This window comes from Rousettus aegyptiacus, unplaced genomic scaffold, assembly GCF_014176215.1.
Source record: "Rousettus aegyptiacus isolate mRouAeg1 unplaced genomic scaffold, mRouAeg1.p scaffold_m13_p_13, whole genome shotgun sequence".
Classification (NCBI taxonomy): Eukaryota; Metazoa; Chordata; class Mammalia; order Chiroptera; family Pteropodidae; genus Rousettus; species Rousettus aegyptiacus.
The window spans coordinates 66,629,206-66,647,859 of NW_023416288.1; the positions used below are offsets into that span (position 1 = coordinate 66,629,206).

An 18,654-nucleotide genomic window follows, 5' to 3' on the forward strand; every position below is an offset into this window, starting at 1 on the left:
AAAACGGTTTATCTACCAATCGTCATACATTCACATCAATTCACATTCCCATGATGCTCAAGTTTATTTATATTTTGTGGACAGTATTAAGCAGCCCGTTTTATATTAGCTTTATGTCATGAGAAGAAGTAGTCTTTGTAATTGTAATGGAATTAACCAGACTAACATAGCTAAGTAAAATTCTATTGAATATGTTTGCACAAATGCTAATGTTTTAGTTTAAGAAGCTCCGATATTAAATTTATGAAGGTGCCACAGAAAGTTTCCAGGGAAATAACATTTTTTTTTTTTTTTTGGTATGGGGAAATCCTACGCGGTAAAAAGTAGTAAACCACACCTACTGAGTTCCTTTTCCTTGCCAAATCAGAGAAAAACGAGCAGTTCAGTTTCAAAATTATTTTCTGAAAACTATTGTAATGAATATGCTCTAATAATGTTTGTGTACTCAAACAACTTATTATTAAATCTTGGTTAGGGAAACAAAGCTGAAATTTAAATATTAATAATGATAACTTATTGAGCATTTACTGTGTGCTAGTCCTTCTACAAAATATTCTGCCTGCATTATCACGTTGTCATTCAATCCATATAACAACCTTTTGAGGTAGATACTATTTTTATGAACTTTTTTTGAGAGAAGGAAACCAAAGCACAGAGAACTTGTGCAAATTCACATAGCAATGAGTGGCAGAGTCTGAACTTAAATATAGGTGTGACTTCAAGAAGGGAATGTGGGACTGCTTGGCATTAACTGTAAGGCGAAGTTCACAACTGGAGAGGAGAACATGTTACGACTGGAGTAGCTTGTCAGTGGTACCTGAGAATCTCTCTCTTTGTACTTCATGGTCTTTCTTCTTTGTGTGTAAGTACAAGGCATCACCACTGGGCAGCAGGCTTATGTCAGTAGCAATAATAAAAAAGCTGGATTCTATATCTACTACTCTCTAGGATAGGTGCTTTCTTCTGGTATTAGAACTGGAGTTCAAGTTTGGTGGGACTAAGCCTGCTAGAGAAACAAGTACAGGAATGAAGAGGGCTCTGGGAATCTGTGTTAGGTTCCTATGGCTGTTGTAACAATTTTTATGTTGTAACCGCACATGTAGTAGCTTAAAGCAACACATTATTTCTTACAGTTCTGGAGGCCAGAAATCCTAAGTCAGTTTCACTTGGGCAAAGTCAAGGTGTCAGCATGGCTGTTCTTCTGAAGATTCTTGGAAGAGTCTGCTTCCTTGCTTTCGCTAGCTTCTAGTGTTGCAGTCTTTGTATTCGTTGGCTTGTGGCTCCTTCCTCCATCTTCGTATCTGTGCTTCTGTCATATCTTCTCTGTAGTCAAATCTCCCTCTTCCTTTCTCTTATAAGGGCACTTGTGATTATAGTTAGGGCTCACCTGGGTAATACAAGATACTCTATCTCAAAATGCTTACTAAAATCTATAGTCACTTTTGCCATATTAGATAACATTCATAGATTCTGGGGATTAGGATATGAGCATATTTTGGGGCCATTATTTCAGCCTATCACAAAACCCATATAACATGTTATTTAAGTTAAGAATGTAGGATATGAACATGGACGTGGAGAGTATTATGATAAGTGAAATAAATTAGAGAAAGGCAAATGCCATATGATCTCACATATATATGGAATCTAAAGAACAAAATAAATGAACAAAAGAGAAAAATAAAAGAATTTAGGGTGTGAAATTGAAACTCCAAGATCTTTGTGTTTTCTTGAACATAGCTAAAAAAAAAAAAAAAAAGCTAGTGGTACTTGACACATTTCTAAGAATGAGTATAACAAAACCTTTGCTATGTTCAAATACCTAATTGTAATTTAGGAAGACCATACATCAGAAGATTGATACAGGTTCTATCAATAAACTTCCCATGACACAAACAGTAGCCAATAACACACATATTTCTGTAAGCCTTAAAGTAGAGAAATAAAATTAGAGTCAATTTATAGAATATGCCAGTGGCGAGGGGGTAGAACTTGAAGCACTACAACACAAAAATAAAGTGATGGACACTTTTTCCAGAACAAAACCGAGGCTTAACTCCACCTTGGCATGAATTAATTTATATGAGTTTCTGACTGTAGTAATGGAAAGGAAGGGATTCTTTGGAATTCTGAGTATAAAAACTTTCTGCTGGAGAGAGGGGTGGGTATTAAAATAATCAGGTTTTCCCTGATACGGATATGTCCTGTGCTTACATATATAACGTCATTTTTTAGAGAGTTGGCGTTTATAATTTTGCTCATCTTATAGATTATTTTTAATTCTTAAATGTTAATAGAGTTGCATGGTTCTTATGTATTTGCATTTCTGATGAGTTGAGAGTTGTAGCTTTACATGTAATGCTGGTGCCTTGCTCAGGAGTCCCACCTTAACTTCTCCCACTGTGGAGCTTACTAACGTTACAGCGAGCAGTGGACTCCATTGGTATTTGATACCAATCAATATTTGAAAATTAAAAAACATGTTTACATAATCACCTTTGATGTTCTCCATCCCCTTAAAATGAGTATGTGTAGTCATTTCTTTGTCACAACATTTCGTATAATTTTGTCTCATTTTTAGGAATAGTTTGTAAAAATAATGAGACTCTCCTGCAACACGGAGTTAAGGCACAGGATGTCGTACAAGTGGAAATCTTCTCTTCACTTCCTAATCTATATCCAGTCAGAAGAATAAGTCGATTAAGTGATGCCTCTCAAGTCTTAACTGTCAGAGTAGAAACTGGTTAGTTATTCCATGTTGTTTAAGTATTTTAGAGTCATTTCGTAGTTGAGTTTCCACTCACCGCTGGTTTTGTCTCCTCAGGCATTGATCAGTACCAGCAAGTAGCTGTTGAGGTTATAAAATCTGACTTTCACAAACCATTTCTTGGTGGATTCAGACATAAAATAACAGGAATAGAGTATCACAATGCTGGAACACAAACTGTACCTAAAAAGATTCCTGAAAAAAATGATATGTTTTGTAGGGATACCCAGGTAATATTTTTATCTTTTAATATGGATGTTTGAAGCTATAGAATCAGCAAATGTTATACTGTATACCTCTCTAAAGTAAAAATCTTCTAAGGAATTATTTGGCTATTAAAGTAATAAAAGAAAATTAAATGTATAGGGAAATATACTCTTTACCCACTTATATGTATATAGTGTATATTTGTGTTTTTTTTTTTTATTTTAGACAGTTTTTCAGAGGAAAAAACTTCAACAGACTACAAATACAACATCCACACAGATGACTAAAATTGGTGTGTATGTATCAAATATGACTGATAAACTGATAATACCAGGAAGATATTTTACAGCAGCGGAATACCATGCTCAAAGATTAGCGGCGGTAAGATAATTTTTATTATGGGTGTAATAAAAATTAAATATCTGAGTCAGTTCTGTGTATATCTGTGTATGTTTCCATAAGCTACACTAGTTCGAGGTATAATCCAAAAAATAGTTTAAAAAAACTATTCATAACACTTGTTAAAAATGGTAAGGCAGACGATTCAAGAAGGGCTGCTATAATGGAGTTCTGTGGTAGGGGAGTGAGATTGGGTTCAACTCTGAGCACAAAAGAAAAAGTGGGAATTTATAGCCAAAGCAGGGTGGGAATCGGTGGACAGAAAATTACTAAGAGAAAACATCGGGGGTAAACTGAGATTCTGGCTAAACAAACCTGACAAGATTTTTGCTGAAGGCAGGCCAGGGTATAAGCATTATCTGGGGAATGGTGGAAGATGAGGAACCTGATCAAATATTAAGGGTGATCAGATATTGAGGTTGGAGATTCTAATTAAACTGGGTTAGCAGGATTCTTACCCAAACTGAGCAATGTGAAGAGGAGCACAGAAAACCAAATGTCGAGGTGTAGTTGAAAAAGTTCAGAGAAGCCTGCTTAGAGTTTGGTCAAGGAGAGAGTCTTTGTCAGTGTGAGTCACATTTTATTAATAGTAGAAGCAGTCTGTCTCCAATGCCCCCCGCTGTAAGGAACCAGAATCCCAATGCTCCCAGTCCTGCCCTTTCTCACAGGGAATCCCAGAAGCTTTGTGTGTTACCTTTGGCCATTATTCGCATTGTCCTCTCTGTCCTTTGGCCTTAACCACTCTGTCTCTTGGCCTTAATTAATACTTGTGGCAGTGGAATCACCTAGGGAGGTCTCCAGACTAATTGAAACCAAAAGGTGATTAAAGTCTATGTTCTCTGATACTAATATAGCCACACCAACTCTTCTATGTTTTTGTTTTATTTTTTTTCTATTTTGTTCTATCCTTTTATTTTCAAACTATTTGAGACTTTGAATCTAGAATGTCTCTCTTATGGATAGCATATAATCGGATCTTGTATTACACAGTCTAACAAACTCTGCCTTTTGACTGGAGTGTTTAATACATCTATATTTAATATGATTATTGAGAAAGTTCAGCCATTTTGAAATCGTTTTCTATATGTGTATCTCTTGTTCCTTTTTTTTTTACTGCCTTTTTTATGTTATTTTCTAGCATGCCATTTTAATTCTTTTGTTGTTTCCTTTACAATTTAAAATCTTTATTGTCAGTACAATGTATACTTTTTTAAAAGTATGCAATTCAAAGATTTTTACTGTGTAGAGTTATGCAACCATTGTTGCAATTTTAGAGCATTATCATCATCCTAGAAAGAAATTCTGCATCCAGTAGCAGTCATTCCCTATTTCCGTCAATCCTTTCTACCTTAGACAACCACTAATCTACTTTCTGCCTCTATTGATTTGCCTATTCATTTTATATATAGGAAATCATACAGTATGTAGTCTTTTGCTACATAGTGACTTCTTTTACTTAGCATAATGTTTTCAAGGCTCATCCATATTCATATAGCAATATTTTATTCCTTTGCGTTGCAGAATAATATTGTATATACTCAATTGTATATACCTATTGTATATATGCCAATGTATGTACTATAGTTTGTCCATGTATCAGTTGATGTGCATTTGGGCTGTTTCCACTTATTGGCTATTAAGAATAAAGCTGCTATAAAAATTTGTGTACACATTTTTATGTGGACATATGTTTTCATTTCTCTTGGGTATGTGCCCAGGAGTGTAATTGCTAGATCATATGGTAAGCCTATGTTTAACCTTTCTGAAGAACTGCCAGACTGTTTTCCAAAGCAACTGCACTATTTTGTGTCCCACCAGCAGCGTGTGAGGATTCTAATTTCTTCACATCCTCATCAACACTCATTATTGTCTTCTTGATTATAGTCAGCCTAGTGAGTGTGAGGCAGCAGCATCTCATTGTGGTTTTGATTTGTGTACCCTAATGGCTAATGATATTGAATATCTCTACATGTGCTTATTGGCAACTAATATCTATTCTTAGGAGAAATGTAGTTTTAAATTCTTTGCCCATTTTTAATTGGGCTGTCTTTTTTATTGTTGCTTTATTTTTTAAAGTTATTTTTGAGTCATTTCCTAAGTGGTTGCTCTAAGTATAACCTAGGGATTACAATATACATCTCGGTTTATAATATACTTCACAGTTATGCTAACTGTAAGCCACCAATTATTGAAATCTTGCTCCAGCAGAACTCCAATTTCATCCGTCGTCCTTTGCGCTCATTGTCATAGACATTTGTACATTCTTCCTATGTTCTAAGCCCTATAATTCCTTTTATAATTATTGTTTTATGCAATTGTCTTGTGTTTGTTATATGTGCTTGTTTGCTTGATGGTGTGATGAAGGTCTTTGAGTCTGTTCATTTATGTGCTTTTTTCCTCCTCTTCTTCAGGGTGGAAAATTTCTAATGATCTATCACCTATCATTTTTTCTTTTGCCAGTCCACATCTGCCGTTGAACCTGTCTAGTGATTTTTCATTTCAGTTTCTACTATTAAGTCCCCAAATTTCCATTTCATTCTCTTTTTATCATCTCTGTCTCTTTATTGATACTCTCTATTTGATGAATCGTTGTCATCTTACTTTCTTTTAACTCTTACATATTGTTTCCTTTAGTTCTTTGAATCTTCGTTTGGTAAGTCCAATATCTGGGACCTCTCAGAGGCAGTTTCTATTCTATCTTTTCATTTCTCCTAAATTGGTCATGCTATCTTCTTTCTTTGCATGTCTCATAATTTCGTTGTTGTCGAAAATTGAACATTTTAGGTAGTATATTGTGGTAACTCTATTTTGTGCCTTTTGATTTTCAAATCCTCTGCTCAGCGAAATCATGTTAACACTTCTCCATTTGCTTTATAACTTTAAAGAAATTGACTGATATATACTCTTCTCTTGTACATGTTCCTAATTCTTATATGTTTATATTTATCCTGTCCCCATTCACTCCAAGGATTGGTATTATATCTATTTTATGTTTATGTTTTTTAGTGACTTCCTTGGATTGATTAATTAGAGCAGTGGTTCTCAACTGGTAATGATTTTGCCCGCAAGGGCACATTTGCCTTGTCCAGAGACATTTTTGATTTGGTAACTTGAGGGGTGGCGCTACTGTTGTCTCATGATGGATGACAGGAATGCTGTCTTCTGTATCCAATAATGAATAGGAACCACCTCCCCCACTGCAACAAAGAATTATCTGGTCCAAAATATCAATAGTGCCATTGCAGAGAAACCCTGCTGTAGAGTCAGTCTCTTTCACAGTATGTAGCCACTTATGTCTCTGCTCATTTTTAAATTTTTTGATTGTTGTTGTTGTTGTTTGGTTTCCTGAGTGTTGCCCCTAATTTGGCATAGCTTAATGGTCAGACAGTGATGGATCAGAAGTTCTGCTCAAATCCCTCGAGCCAGTAAAGCTTCCACTCTTTGCTAGTGGATCCACATGTGGATTGGAAGACATGTTCAAAGTTTAGGCAAATTCATTTTTGTTTATTTCCTGTTAACTTTGTAGCTGACTTTGTTAATGTCTGTTCTTCCATCCTGGTAGATTTTTATTTTCTCAGTCCAAACTGATGTTTACTTTATTACTTTACAGGGGTTGGATGGAGGCTCTGTGATCTCATCAGAAACCTAAGCTCCTTTTACCTTTTCATTCCATTAATCTTATCATGAACTTGTTATCATCTGATGATAAAATGATTAAATAGCCTTTAGCATAATGTCTGCATCTCATGTAGGAAGAAGGGAGAAGTCAAAGGAGCATGTCCCATGTAGGCCACCTTCAGGCGTTTTCCCTGAAAACCCCTCCTAGTGACTTCTGTTCACATCTGATTGACCTGAACTGTGTCACATGACTGTCCCTGCCGTGAGTATGTGATAAATACATGCTTAAAGTTTTATATTGTTGCTCCTTAATAAGATTGAGGTTTGCTTAGTGAGGAAGTAGGAGAGAATAGATAATTAGGTGGAGAAATGAAAGTCTCTACAATACTTTCCAAGCTTCGATAAAATGATATTAAAGGAATAAAAAAAGTATAAACTTATAAGAACTAGGAACATGTAAGAGAGAAGTGTAAATGTCAGTCAATTTCTTTAAAGTTATAAAGCAGATGGAGAAGTGTTAACTTGATTTCCTTGAGCAGAGGACGTGAAAATCAAAATACTTGCCCAAGGGGCATGACGTTAAGAACCAAATTAATTTACCTGATAGAATCTTGGAAAGTGAGTTGGAGGTTTTGTGGGAGATGAGAGTGAGAGGTGACCTGTAGACATGGGTTGGTTAAAAGCCTGTATGAGGAGTGATTTCCATTTAATAAGTTCTTTTTATCTTCATTAATTCCTTTCTACCTGTATCATGTTTCTTTTATTCTTGAGCTTCTTGAGTTCAATGATTAATATTTATTTAAAATCTTTCTTGTCTTAAGCAAGATTATATTATGTGTGACTACTGACATTTTTGTATACCTACCTGTCATCTCATTTTGTTTTTTCATTTATTATTCATTCTTATTATTTGCTTATTCTTTTACTAACCTTTCCTTCTTTTTATTGGTTTGACTAAATTTTCTTTTTTTTTGTTGTTTTATAGTTTAGAAGTAGATACTTTTTCTTTCTTTTTTAGTGGTTACTCATAAAAATTTTTAATGTACCTAAATTTTTTAATGCCAAGTGCCTAGTTAATCAGGCTCTATATCTTTTCTATTAACAAGTCAAGGATCTTAGCAGGCCTTTCCTCATTTCCTTCTACTCCTTTTTTATTACTTCTGTCCACTGGGGATTTGATCTAGAATATAATTTTATATAAATATATATAAGTGTAACTCAGATTATTGGTTCTATATATGTAAATATATATGAATTTTTTTCAAGTAAGATATATTTGACTTAGTCATTTTTTGGAAGTTTTTGTTCACTTCTTTAATTTCTCCTCTTTAAATTATTGTTCTTGCTGGAAAACATTCTCTAGTAATTATTTCAGAGTATGCATGGGAGGTAAATCATCTGATTCCTATGGAATGATCTCATTCTTGGGTTCTAGTTTTAGTGGGTATAGGTTAGGTTCAAACTTATTTTCTTTTATAACTTCAAGCTGTATTTGATTAGAAGTTTGATGTTAATCGTATTCTCAGCTTTTTCATACTCTTTCTGGAAGCTTTTAGGATTTTCACTTTATCCCTAGTAATCTTACTGTGATGTGCTTGACACTTGGTGCTGGACCTTTTCTATCTGAGAGCTCATGTGTTCTTTAATTTCGGAAATGTTCTTCCATTAAAATTTTTTTTATTGAAGTATAGTTGACATACAATATTAGTTTGGAGTGTACAACATAGTGAATCAAAATTTAAATATCTTACAGTGTGATGATCACTTATGAAAAGTCTAGTAACCATATGTCACTCTGCAAAGTCATCATGTTATTATTGACCATGTTCCCAGTGCTGTACATTAGGTCCCCATGGCTTATTTATTTTATAACTGGAAGTTTGTACCTTTTATTCCTCCTTTACCTTTTTCACTCATCCCCCTCCCTCATCAGTTTATTCTTTGTTATTTATGAGTCTGTTTTGTTTTGTCTTATTTTTAGATTCCATGTGTAAGTGAAATTATATGGTATTTGTCTTTCTGTAATTTATTTCACTTAGCATAATATCCCCTAGGTCCATTCATCTTCTATATTTTGAGTAATTTCTTTAATCAGCTATTTTCCTTCTGTCTGGGACTCACAGCATATATTTTTGGAATGTTTGTATTTATCTTCCATGTTTCTTAATATTCCTTCCGTCTTTGTAATTTTTATAACCTTTTACCCTGCATTATAAAAGATTTTCTTGCCTATGTTTCTTGCTTACTAATTCCCTCAGAAGCACTGCACATTTTGCAGCTCAGCTTACAATAAACTACTGGTTCTCGGCCAATATCCATTCTTCCCATTGTTGTAAAGCTTTAGCTGGGCTTATGGTTGTCATTGAAGACCACATTTTATTAACTCTTTCGTATATTGTTGAACCGAGTAACTAACTTGAAGGCATGGAAAATGAAATGTGAGGAGGAACGATGTGTGCTACTGCTGAATATTGCTCTTAAGTGACTGGATTGCAATTCTTTTGTTCTTTTCCCCCTTTTTACTGGCTAGAAAGTGATGAGAAATAGACCAGCCACTCAGGACGCACATGGGAAGCTATTGGTTGAATGTGGTAGAGCTTCCTACCAGTCCTAAACTGCTTGCCCATCCCTGGATTATGATATGAGAAGGAAGAAACTTCTACACTGTTTAAACAACTGTGTTTTAACAAATTTAATAGCACCCAAGCTAAACACATTGTTTTATTTTTATATATTTAAAAAAATATATTCTCACAGTCTTTGTTGGTTCTTTATATAGATTTGTAGCGTTTCCTTTCTCTCTGACTCTATCTAGTCTGGTCCTATTTTTTGTTTTGTTGTGCTTTGTTTTGCTTTAGCACAGTGGTTCAGAACTTCAACATTTATCAGAAATACCCAAAGAACTTGTAAATCTATAAAATCCATGCTCCATCCCAGAATTTCTCATTCAGTAGCTCTGGGTGGAGCCTGAGAATTTGCATTTCTAACCGTTTTCCAGATGCTGCTGCTGCTGGTGGTCTAGCCATCATGCTCTGAGAACTGGCTTAGTAATTCTGTTTTGCACAAATGTAAATTCTTCTTTGTTGGATGAGCCACCTTTTATTTGCTTTTCTCAATTGTTCGATTATTCTTGGGTATGTCCTCAGAGCATTTGAGATTTCTGATGTTCATTGTGTTACAGCATATTTATTTACTACAGCATTATCCCAGAGGTTTTAGAGCATAGGATCTGGGAGAGAGCTAGTTTCCTGGAGAGGGGGCCTCTATTCGTCCTGGGTGTCACCAGCTTTCAGGGACACTAACTGCTCTTGCTTGGAGGCCAATACCTCTTTTGCTCTTTACCTAAATTGTTTTAGAGGAGCCTGTCCCATTGGTATTTTTCAAGCAATCACCTTGTTAGTTGCCCGAAAACCTACTGCTCACAGGATCCACCCATGTTGGGCTGGAAGCAGATTTAGAGTCACTTCAGTTTTTTCTAGCTTGCCTCTCCAGTGCGTGATTAGAAGATAGATTACTTCTTCAACTTATTCTACCTGTCTCCTTTCTTGAGGAGATTCTTCAAAGTCTCTTCTTTTGGAGAATTCCTTCAGTATGATCCAGTGTCTTTTCTGATTTCTGCTTATATAATTTTCTTTAATTATCAGGGATTAGAATGAAGGAAAAGATGTCGGCATATTCTCTGTCCTCAATCTTGATCCAATCTTTCCACATTTTATTTTTATTTACAAGTTTGGTAAATAAAAATATAAACTCTCTCAGCTATATTGCAAGCTTTTTGAGAACCTAGTACTATAGTGGACGCTCAGACATATTTATACTTCTCACAATTTAATACTTGTTTGTTTAAGTCTCTCCTTTATCTAACCTGCCTTGGTGGTTTCTACCACATAACCTACTTGCTGTATGTGTAGGAAATAAATTTTTGTTTTAAAGATGAGCCTAAGCTAATGACAAGAGGAACTAGAGATAATTAATATTCATAACAATAATAGTATTTACTGAAGACTTGTGATGTACCAGGTTAGAGCTCGGCACTTTATATGCATAGTGTTATTATCACTATTTTATAGATGAGGGTACCAAAGCACAAAGATGGCAAGTAACTTACTCAAAAACCAAACAAGAGGTGAGGTGCAGAGGGAAGATTTAAACTAAGTTTTACTCCAGAGCCTGTGCTCTTAAGCATTGTACTAACTGCCTCCTGTAATAGGTATATTTTCTGGATTTCAAAGACAAATAGCTGATGTACATTATCCATGACTTTCATGTTATATGTGAGAATATATGGCGTAGAGCTAAAACTAGACTTAGTATTTTTTGGTAGTTATTGAATTAGACTAGAAATAACCACCATTGTCTTTCATTATTGTCTGATAAAGTTGATGATAGATAACTTGGTATTTCCTTTTAACTACAGGTAATAGTGTTACAGACTTACTACAGACAATGGCATGCTAAAATCGTGGTAGAGAATTTAAGAAGACAAAAAATGATAAGGTTGCAGTGGGAAGAACAGGAAGAACTAAAAAAGATAAGAGAAAAAGAAGAATGGATGAAATTGGACTATTACCGGAGGCATAATCCTCAAACAAGAGATGATTTTGAACTTCTTTATAATGCACTAGAGCGTAAGTTTGAAATAGGCCTTACATAAAATATTTATTTTATAATTTTATTAGTAGGAAAAACGGGTTTACTAAAGACAAAAGGAAGACATTGTTTTAGCAGAATGTCTTGGCAATCCGTACTAGACAATTTAAAAAGATGACACAGGAATTAAAGCTGGAATAAAATTGGAAATGCTTTTATGTTAACAATGGGTAAATTATTCAGTTTTAGTATATCATCTTATTTGACCCCCATCCCTGTGAGATACGGAGCGAGAGTGTCGTCCAACATGGTTCCCCTGTGGCCTTGAGAATTCGTGGACTCAGAGCTAAGCTCTCTCTAGTTTCCCAGTTCAGCCTCCTGTCTCTGTTTCTGCTCCTCGGAGGAGGGCTTGGCAATACCTTTTAATGCCCTTCCGTTAAGGATAGTACGTGTAACTTGTCTACACATTTGGCTTTTATGCCTCCAGTCTTCCATAGGATGTGTGCTAGTCTTCGGCACAATTAAAAGTTTGTTTCTCAAACAAGCCAAGCACTCAGGGCAGTAGATACATTGTTCTTTTTCTTTTTCTTTTTTAATTTTTATTTTTTAATTAAGTTAACATTCAGTGTTATTTTACATTAGTTTCAGGTGTACAGCATAGTGGTTAGACATTTATATAATTTCTGAAGTGATCCTTGCCCAATTAGTCCAGTACCCACCTGGCATTACACATAGGTATGATATTATCGACTGTATTTTCTATGCTGTACTTCACATCCTCATTTTGCACTAACAATTTGTGCTTCCTTATCCCTTCACCTTTTTTCCCCCAGCTCCCAACCTCCTCCCATTTGGCAATCACCAGTTTGTTCTCTGACACTGTTGTAGTCTTTTCCCATTGCTCACTTTCTAATCTCAGTTTAAATGTCTCCTGCTCAAAGGCTTTTGTGACTAACCACACAGCTTGTATATCCTATTGTCATCTCATGGTTCTCATTGCACCCCAAACTTTTCACATATATCACTATAATTTCTAATAATACATCTTTTGTTTAACATTAATTTTCACTGCTGGATTGTAAGCTCCAAGAGAGAATAACTGATTTTTTTTTTAATGATCTCTTTTTCTGTGCTCAGCTCACATCCCAACAAATATTGATAGACAGAATGAGAAAATGAATGAAGGGGAAACCTAGGAATATAGTAATGCAGCTACCTCTAGCTTCTACTTTCCCAGGAGTAACTGCTAAAGTGGAAGTAATTGGCACAGGAGAGGTTTTTTTTATTACCTTGGATACCAGAAAGTGAAGTTGGCCTCTTGTGATGACATAGAAGAATTTTAAAAATTAAAAAATAGCCCTAATATTTTTTTCAGTCAAACAGGATCTTTTTATCCAAAGAAATAACATAACAGTCCGCAACTTCTCTATGATGAATCATAACATTAACTTGAAGCAATTTTTTTTATAACTTTGTTTCTTTATATACTATTTGTGGATATTATTATGTGTTCTGATAGTCAAGTTATTATTTCCTGTCTAATTGAATACAATTTTAGGTATCAAATAGCTTTGTGATAATATGCTATTACTGAAGGTGATACCATTGAACACTAAGTCCAACAACCAATAAATGTATCTTCTTGGTAACATTAAAATTGAGTGGCTTTAGCAGTGTTTGGGGTAACGTGAAACGTGATCCCTAGGCTTGTATGTCTGCTTCCCCTTTCTTTTAATCAGTGAGCTCTGCAAATACTTTCTATTTTACTTTATATTTTACTTCTATTTCTGTTTTCTCTGCCAAATGAAAACAAAGGTTATTTCTAGTGTCAGTAGTTAAATAGAGAGCACTGTAAGCAGGGCGCCTGTGAAAGATATTACTGACAAGTGTAAAACTAAAGTTCTGTTAGAGCAGAACTCTATTCAGATAATATTTCAAATTCATATGTGAGTAAACCAATGGATACTGTTGTTGGTCTGTTGGGTTAACAGGCAGCGGTGCAAAATAATACGAAATATGCTGAAGGGGGTTCTACCTTGTCTATTTATTAGCAGTGTTAACTTACACAAGTTACCCACTTTTCCTAAGCCTCAGTTTCTTTATCTATAAAAGGACTTAATTTCTGGCACATCTACTTCAGAGGGCTTTATAAAGTGAAAAATGCAAAATATTACATTTATGAAAGTACTTTAAAAAGTACAAAGACCAATACATATATACATTATTGTTATATGGTAAATAATTTCATATGACTTTCCTGTATTAAAATAGAACAAACATATTTTGTATGTCTATATGTTTTATATGGAACAAAATGAAAATGAAATTTCTTACATAAAAATGACATCTCTAAGTTTTCTTCTAGTTCTGAAATTCTAAATTGAAACTCCTAGAATGATAATTATCAACCTTCTTTTGTTGTAGTTAACATTTCTGGTCACATGCTTAATAATTTATATCACTCTTCTATTTAATGTAGTTTTTCAGTCCATCTTCTTAGCACCAGTATTGGAAACTGCTGCCCTCCTGTGGCTCATAATGATAACTGTATAGTTTGAATTACAACTCCTAATACGAAGTTTAACTTTTCCTCTGGATAATCTGTCGCTCAGTAATAAAAGCAAAATTGTATCAACTTAAGAAAATGAATTTAACTATATGAGATAATATGGTATATCAAAGATAAGACTATATCCAGGCAACAGTGTTTTATTTTTATGTCTTTTTAAAAATTTATTTACAGCAGTATATTTATTGAAACTTCCTTCGTTGATCTAAATTGTCACTCTTATTTCAGACTCGACACAGGGGTTATCATCTTTAGGAAACCTCTCTTGACGACATGGATTGAGTCCAGAACCTCTTTTCTTTGCCCCATACTTTTCTGTACATACTTCTCTCTTAATTGCCCACCTTTGTACCTATGGCGCCCGATAGGACCTTGTTCAGTACACCTAGTGTTTGTTGAATTTAATCTTCTAACTATTTGCTTTGTTTTGACTTATGTTAACTGTGTTTTCTAACTCATCTCTAATTATTACCTCTTGACCTCAAAGTACCTTGACTTCTAACTTCTGGAAGCTCCCTGGGCCCAGTCCATGGACATATTCGGCCCTGGGCTTTCAGTCTGAATCCTTCTTGGTTCTCACCATTCAAGCGTCCAGTCTGTGATGAGAATTTTAAAATGCAGATTCTTATAAACTGCCAGTGGCAGAAAAAATATTGTATGTTCTGCTATTTCTTGTTAGTCTCAGAAATTTTGGAATGTGTATGGACTTTAGATACCAGACCTGTCTCTTCATTTTATAGTTAAACTTTAGACTCTGGAAATTAAGTTATTTGTCCAAGAAGGTAAATTAATTAAGGAGATAAATGTGTTCTTTCAAATGAAATATCTTTTTCTTTTAAAATATTGGTGGCTGTTGACATCTGTTATAAGCTGAATTGTGTTCCCCCAAAATTCATATGTTGAATTTCTAATCCCCACTACCTCAGAATGTGGCTGTATATAGAGATAGAGCCTTTAAAGAAGTAATTAAGAAGCATTGAGGTCCTATGAGTGGGACGTAAGCCAGTATGACTGGTGTTCTTATAAGAAGAGGAGATTAGGACTCAGACACACACAGAGGGAAGATTATATGAAGACCAGAGAAAGACGATCATTTATAAGCTCAGGAAAGTGGTTCTTAGAAGAAATTAGCCCCACAGTCACCTTAATCTTCAACTTCTAGCCTCTAGAACTGTGAGGAAACAAATAAATAAGTACCACAGTCTGTGGTACTTTGTCATAGCAGCCCTAGTGAACTAATATAGCATCCCCAGTTCTTTTTTTAATCATCTGTAGGGAACATATATTTTATGAAAGAGGCAGAATCTCTCTTGTTTTCCTCAATGTCTTCTATATATAGTTCTGAAAACTGTCAAATCAGATATAAAATTAGTTTTGTCCAGCTGCTTCTGATTCCTGTGTTTTTCTATTTCCTATTAGGAGTTGGGACATGGTATTTTTCTGATGACATGTTTCATTCCTTATTATAGATTTATGGGGAGGTTGTTCATCTGATGGAGAATTTAATTGGAATTAAGGCCCATTATTTTAATTTCTAATAGGCTTCTTTAGGATGTTCTCATTTTAAAAGTCATACTAATAATTTAAGCAAAATGTAAAACTTGAAAATACATAAATATGTGTATTTGAAAGCACATATGTATATATCCAGATATACTCAGTACTTATTAATTTAGGAGAGCAATATCTTGCTCTTTGAGATTTGCAGACTAGTTTAAATAATATCCCGATGGCCTAAATTTATTACCAGTCTTGAAGGTTTCTAATGCAAAACTGGGAAATAAAATAGGTTTACTGATATCATTCAATTTTTATTTGCTTTCTGGAAACATCCATATAGTATCGTGAGATAAAGATTCTCAGTTATTATTTCCACGGGCAAACAATTTTTGTTTCATTTGTATCCTACCTTTTGGTATATGAATCTTATTAAATTTTTGAAAGTTCTTTCAGTTTGTAAAACTTCTCTTAAATGATAAATACATCAATCATGGATTTCTTGAATGTTCATAACATAATTTAGCTCTTAAATTTACAAATCTTTTTGGACTGACCAAGTTATACAGTGTCTAAATGATATATTCCTAATAAGGGACAAAGTGGATTTTTATAAAGAATGTGACTGTCAAGTTCTTGATCTGATCAGGATGATTTCAAATTGAAATTTAAGTAGAGGAAGAAATAGTCCGATAAAACTGTAAAACTCGATGTTATGAAAGGCAATGATTATAACGGAAGGGGATCAGAAATAACACTTCAGATGTTTACATTTCAATGCAGAGACTAGTGTTAAAGTAAACTGGAAGAAGGAAAATATAATTTCTAATTATACATACATGTAATCTGTTATGCAATATCCCTGCACAGTGAGGAAAGTAATCATGTCTGGAACATAACAAAGGGAGAGTACATTTACTTCATTGAATCATATCTAATAGAAGATAAGAAGAAATAATCTTATGTCAAGAAGAGGTCTACCTACCCAAAGGAAGTCTTTAAACCTAATGATTGAAAGTGTAAGACTTTTGGATAAAGATAAATGGAAAGAGAAGCAGAAATGCTGTTCTTGTAAAAGGATTTTCTTGTCTTTCTCACTTTTGTATGTACCATTAAAACTTACAGAGTTCTTTTTACATAATACTTGCTCAAAAATTGCTGTTGAGTGTTTTGAACTAGCAAAGAAGTGATAGGGTTTTGATCAATGAACCAGGTTTTTTAAAGTTCAGAGGGAAAATAATTTTGATCCTATGGCCAGAATACAGTTCATGAGACTATGAAACTTCATCATTCTGTAATAGTGTAATCACAAGTTATCTCCATATAAGAGGGAGGAATCAGATGGCTGATTAAGTAAATGAGGCTTTCTAGACTAAACTAGCTAATAAATTCACATTGGAAAGGACTGTGTACAACTGAAAGGATGACACGTTTTTGAGAGGCAGAGAACAGTTAAGGGCGTGGGCCGTGGAACCGGAGTCCGAGTCTGGGCTGCATAATGGGCAAGTTACACAGTCTCTTCTTGTTTCCTTTTCTGTAAGATAGTCAATAATAGTAGCACCCAGTCATTGGTTTGTCAGGAGATTAAATGGGCTCATATGCATGGAGCACTTAGGACAGAGCCTGGCACGTGGTAAGCAGTATTATATGGTGTCGGCGCCATTATTTTGGCCTTGTTTAATTAGAGGGGACTAGGAATTGGGAGGAAAACAGGAGATGAAGTAAATAGTATGGTTTAAAAAAAAGATTTTTTTTTTCAGTACAGCCGTAAGAACAGAAAGGAAGTTAAAAAAGATCTAGTTATACCTTGAAACCATGGTTCCTGTGTCAGTCAGGAGAGAAGAGAGTGAGAGACATCTGTAAGAAAAGGCTGATGTAGTGGGGCCAGAGCAGTCAGCATATTCTGGCATGAGGGCATCTTGAATGAAGCTGAAGCTGTAAACCTGCCTGGTCGGAGACGGGCCTGCTGCCTATGAAGAGGAATCCACAAGCACGCTTACTCAGAGGCATAAGTTGACATTATCTGTACTGATTTCCTTTGGCTTCTGTTTGTTTGACTACTTTTATTGCTTCAAGTCTCTCAGCTTCTATTTTATCCTATTTTTTCCCCCATATATCAAGTGTATAATATGAATGATTCTATTCATGTATAATTTTATTTAAATTGATGCAAAAATAAAATGCTGTTTGTCAGGATATGATGGTAAAAATACTCTTAAGATGTTGGATTTTAAAAACTCAAGAGTCTTTCATGTTATTCCTCTAGTCTGGCGGCAAGAAGAACAGGCCCACATTAACCAGTCTCTCACTGGAGCTGAAAGGAAAGCCGCTTTGTGTGAACTTCTGGAAAAAGAGACCCAATTAATTGCTTCCATTGGGAGACATAGATACATCGCTTACATGGCAAACCAGGAAGCATTAATACAAGCTTTTCTGGATAAGGTCAGTGAAGTAACAATTATTTAAATATGAATGTCTCCTGAGTTTAAAAATGTAAAATAATGAATTAAAAGAAATTTACATATTAGAATTTGCATGAACTTCATTTACCATTTCGGTGACATATTTCTTTAAATTCTCTCTATTTTCTTCCTTTCTTCTGATACAGCTTTAGATTTTAACTACATCCTAGAATGATTGACAAGTAACATGCAGTTAACATGCTCTTAACAAAAGGGATTTGGCCATGAAGGAAAAAATGGAGTCACTTTCCTTATGACTCTGTTCAGATTTAGGCTGGATGTAGAAATTTAGGCTGGCTACAGATGAATTACACATACTCATAAAATGGAGTAGTGAAGTCACAAAAAGTCTAGTCTGGGGTGCCTGCACAGTAAGCAACCAGGGGGAAATGGCTATAGACTAGTGTTTTTGCTCTTGCTCACCAGTCATTAACTGATTGGAAGTTTCTGACCAAAAGGATATATGATTATTGAAAACCATGGCAACATACAATTAAGCAAAAAACTAAAATAATTACCCTTACGTGGTGAAAACGCCTGTTTGA

At 34.7% G+C, this 18,654-nt stretch overlaps 1 protein-coding gene across 4 annotated transcripts in view; it reads left to right on the forward strand.

The window, feature by feature from the left end:
- The window catches only part of IQUB (IQ motif and ubiquitin domain containing), a 56,120-nt gene that overhangs the window by 15,375 nt on the left and 22,091 nt on the right, over window positions 1-18,654 (forward strand). For all 4 annotated transcript variants that reach the window (XM_016125204.2, XM_016125203.2, XM_036230977.1 and 1 more), the window contains 5 exons: window positions 2,582-2,743; window positions 2,825-2,997; window positions 3,200-3,355; window positions 11,409-11,619; window positions 17,914-18,089. In XM_016125204.2, coding sequence (XP_015980690.2) covers window positions 2,582-2,743; window positions 2,825-2,997; window positions 3,200-3,355; window positions 11,409-11,619; window positions 17,914-18,089 — 878 coding nt within the window. The remainder of the gene's footprint in view (window positions 1-2,581; window positions 2,744-2,824; window positions 2,998-3,199; window positions 3,356-11,408; window positions 11,620-17,913; window positions 18,090-18,654) is intronic.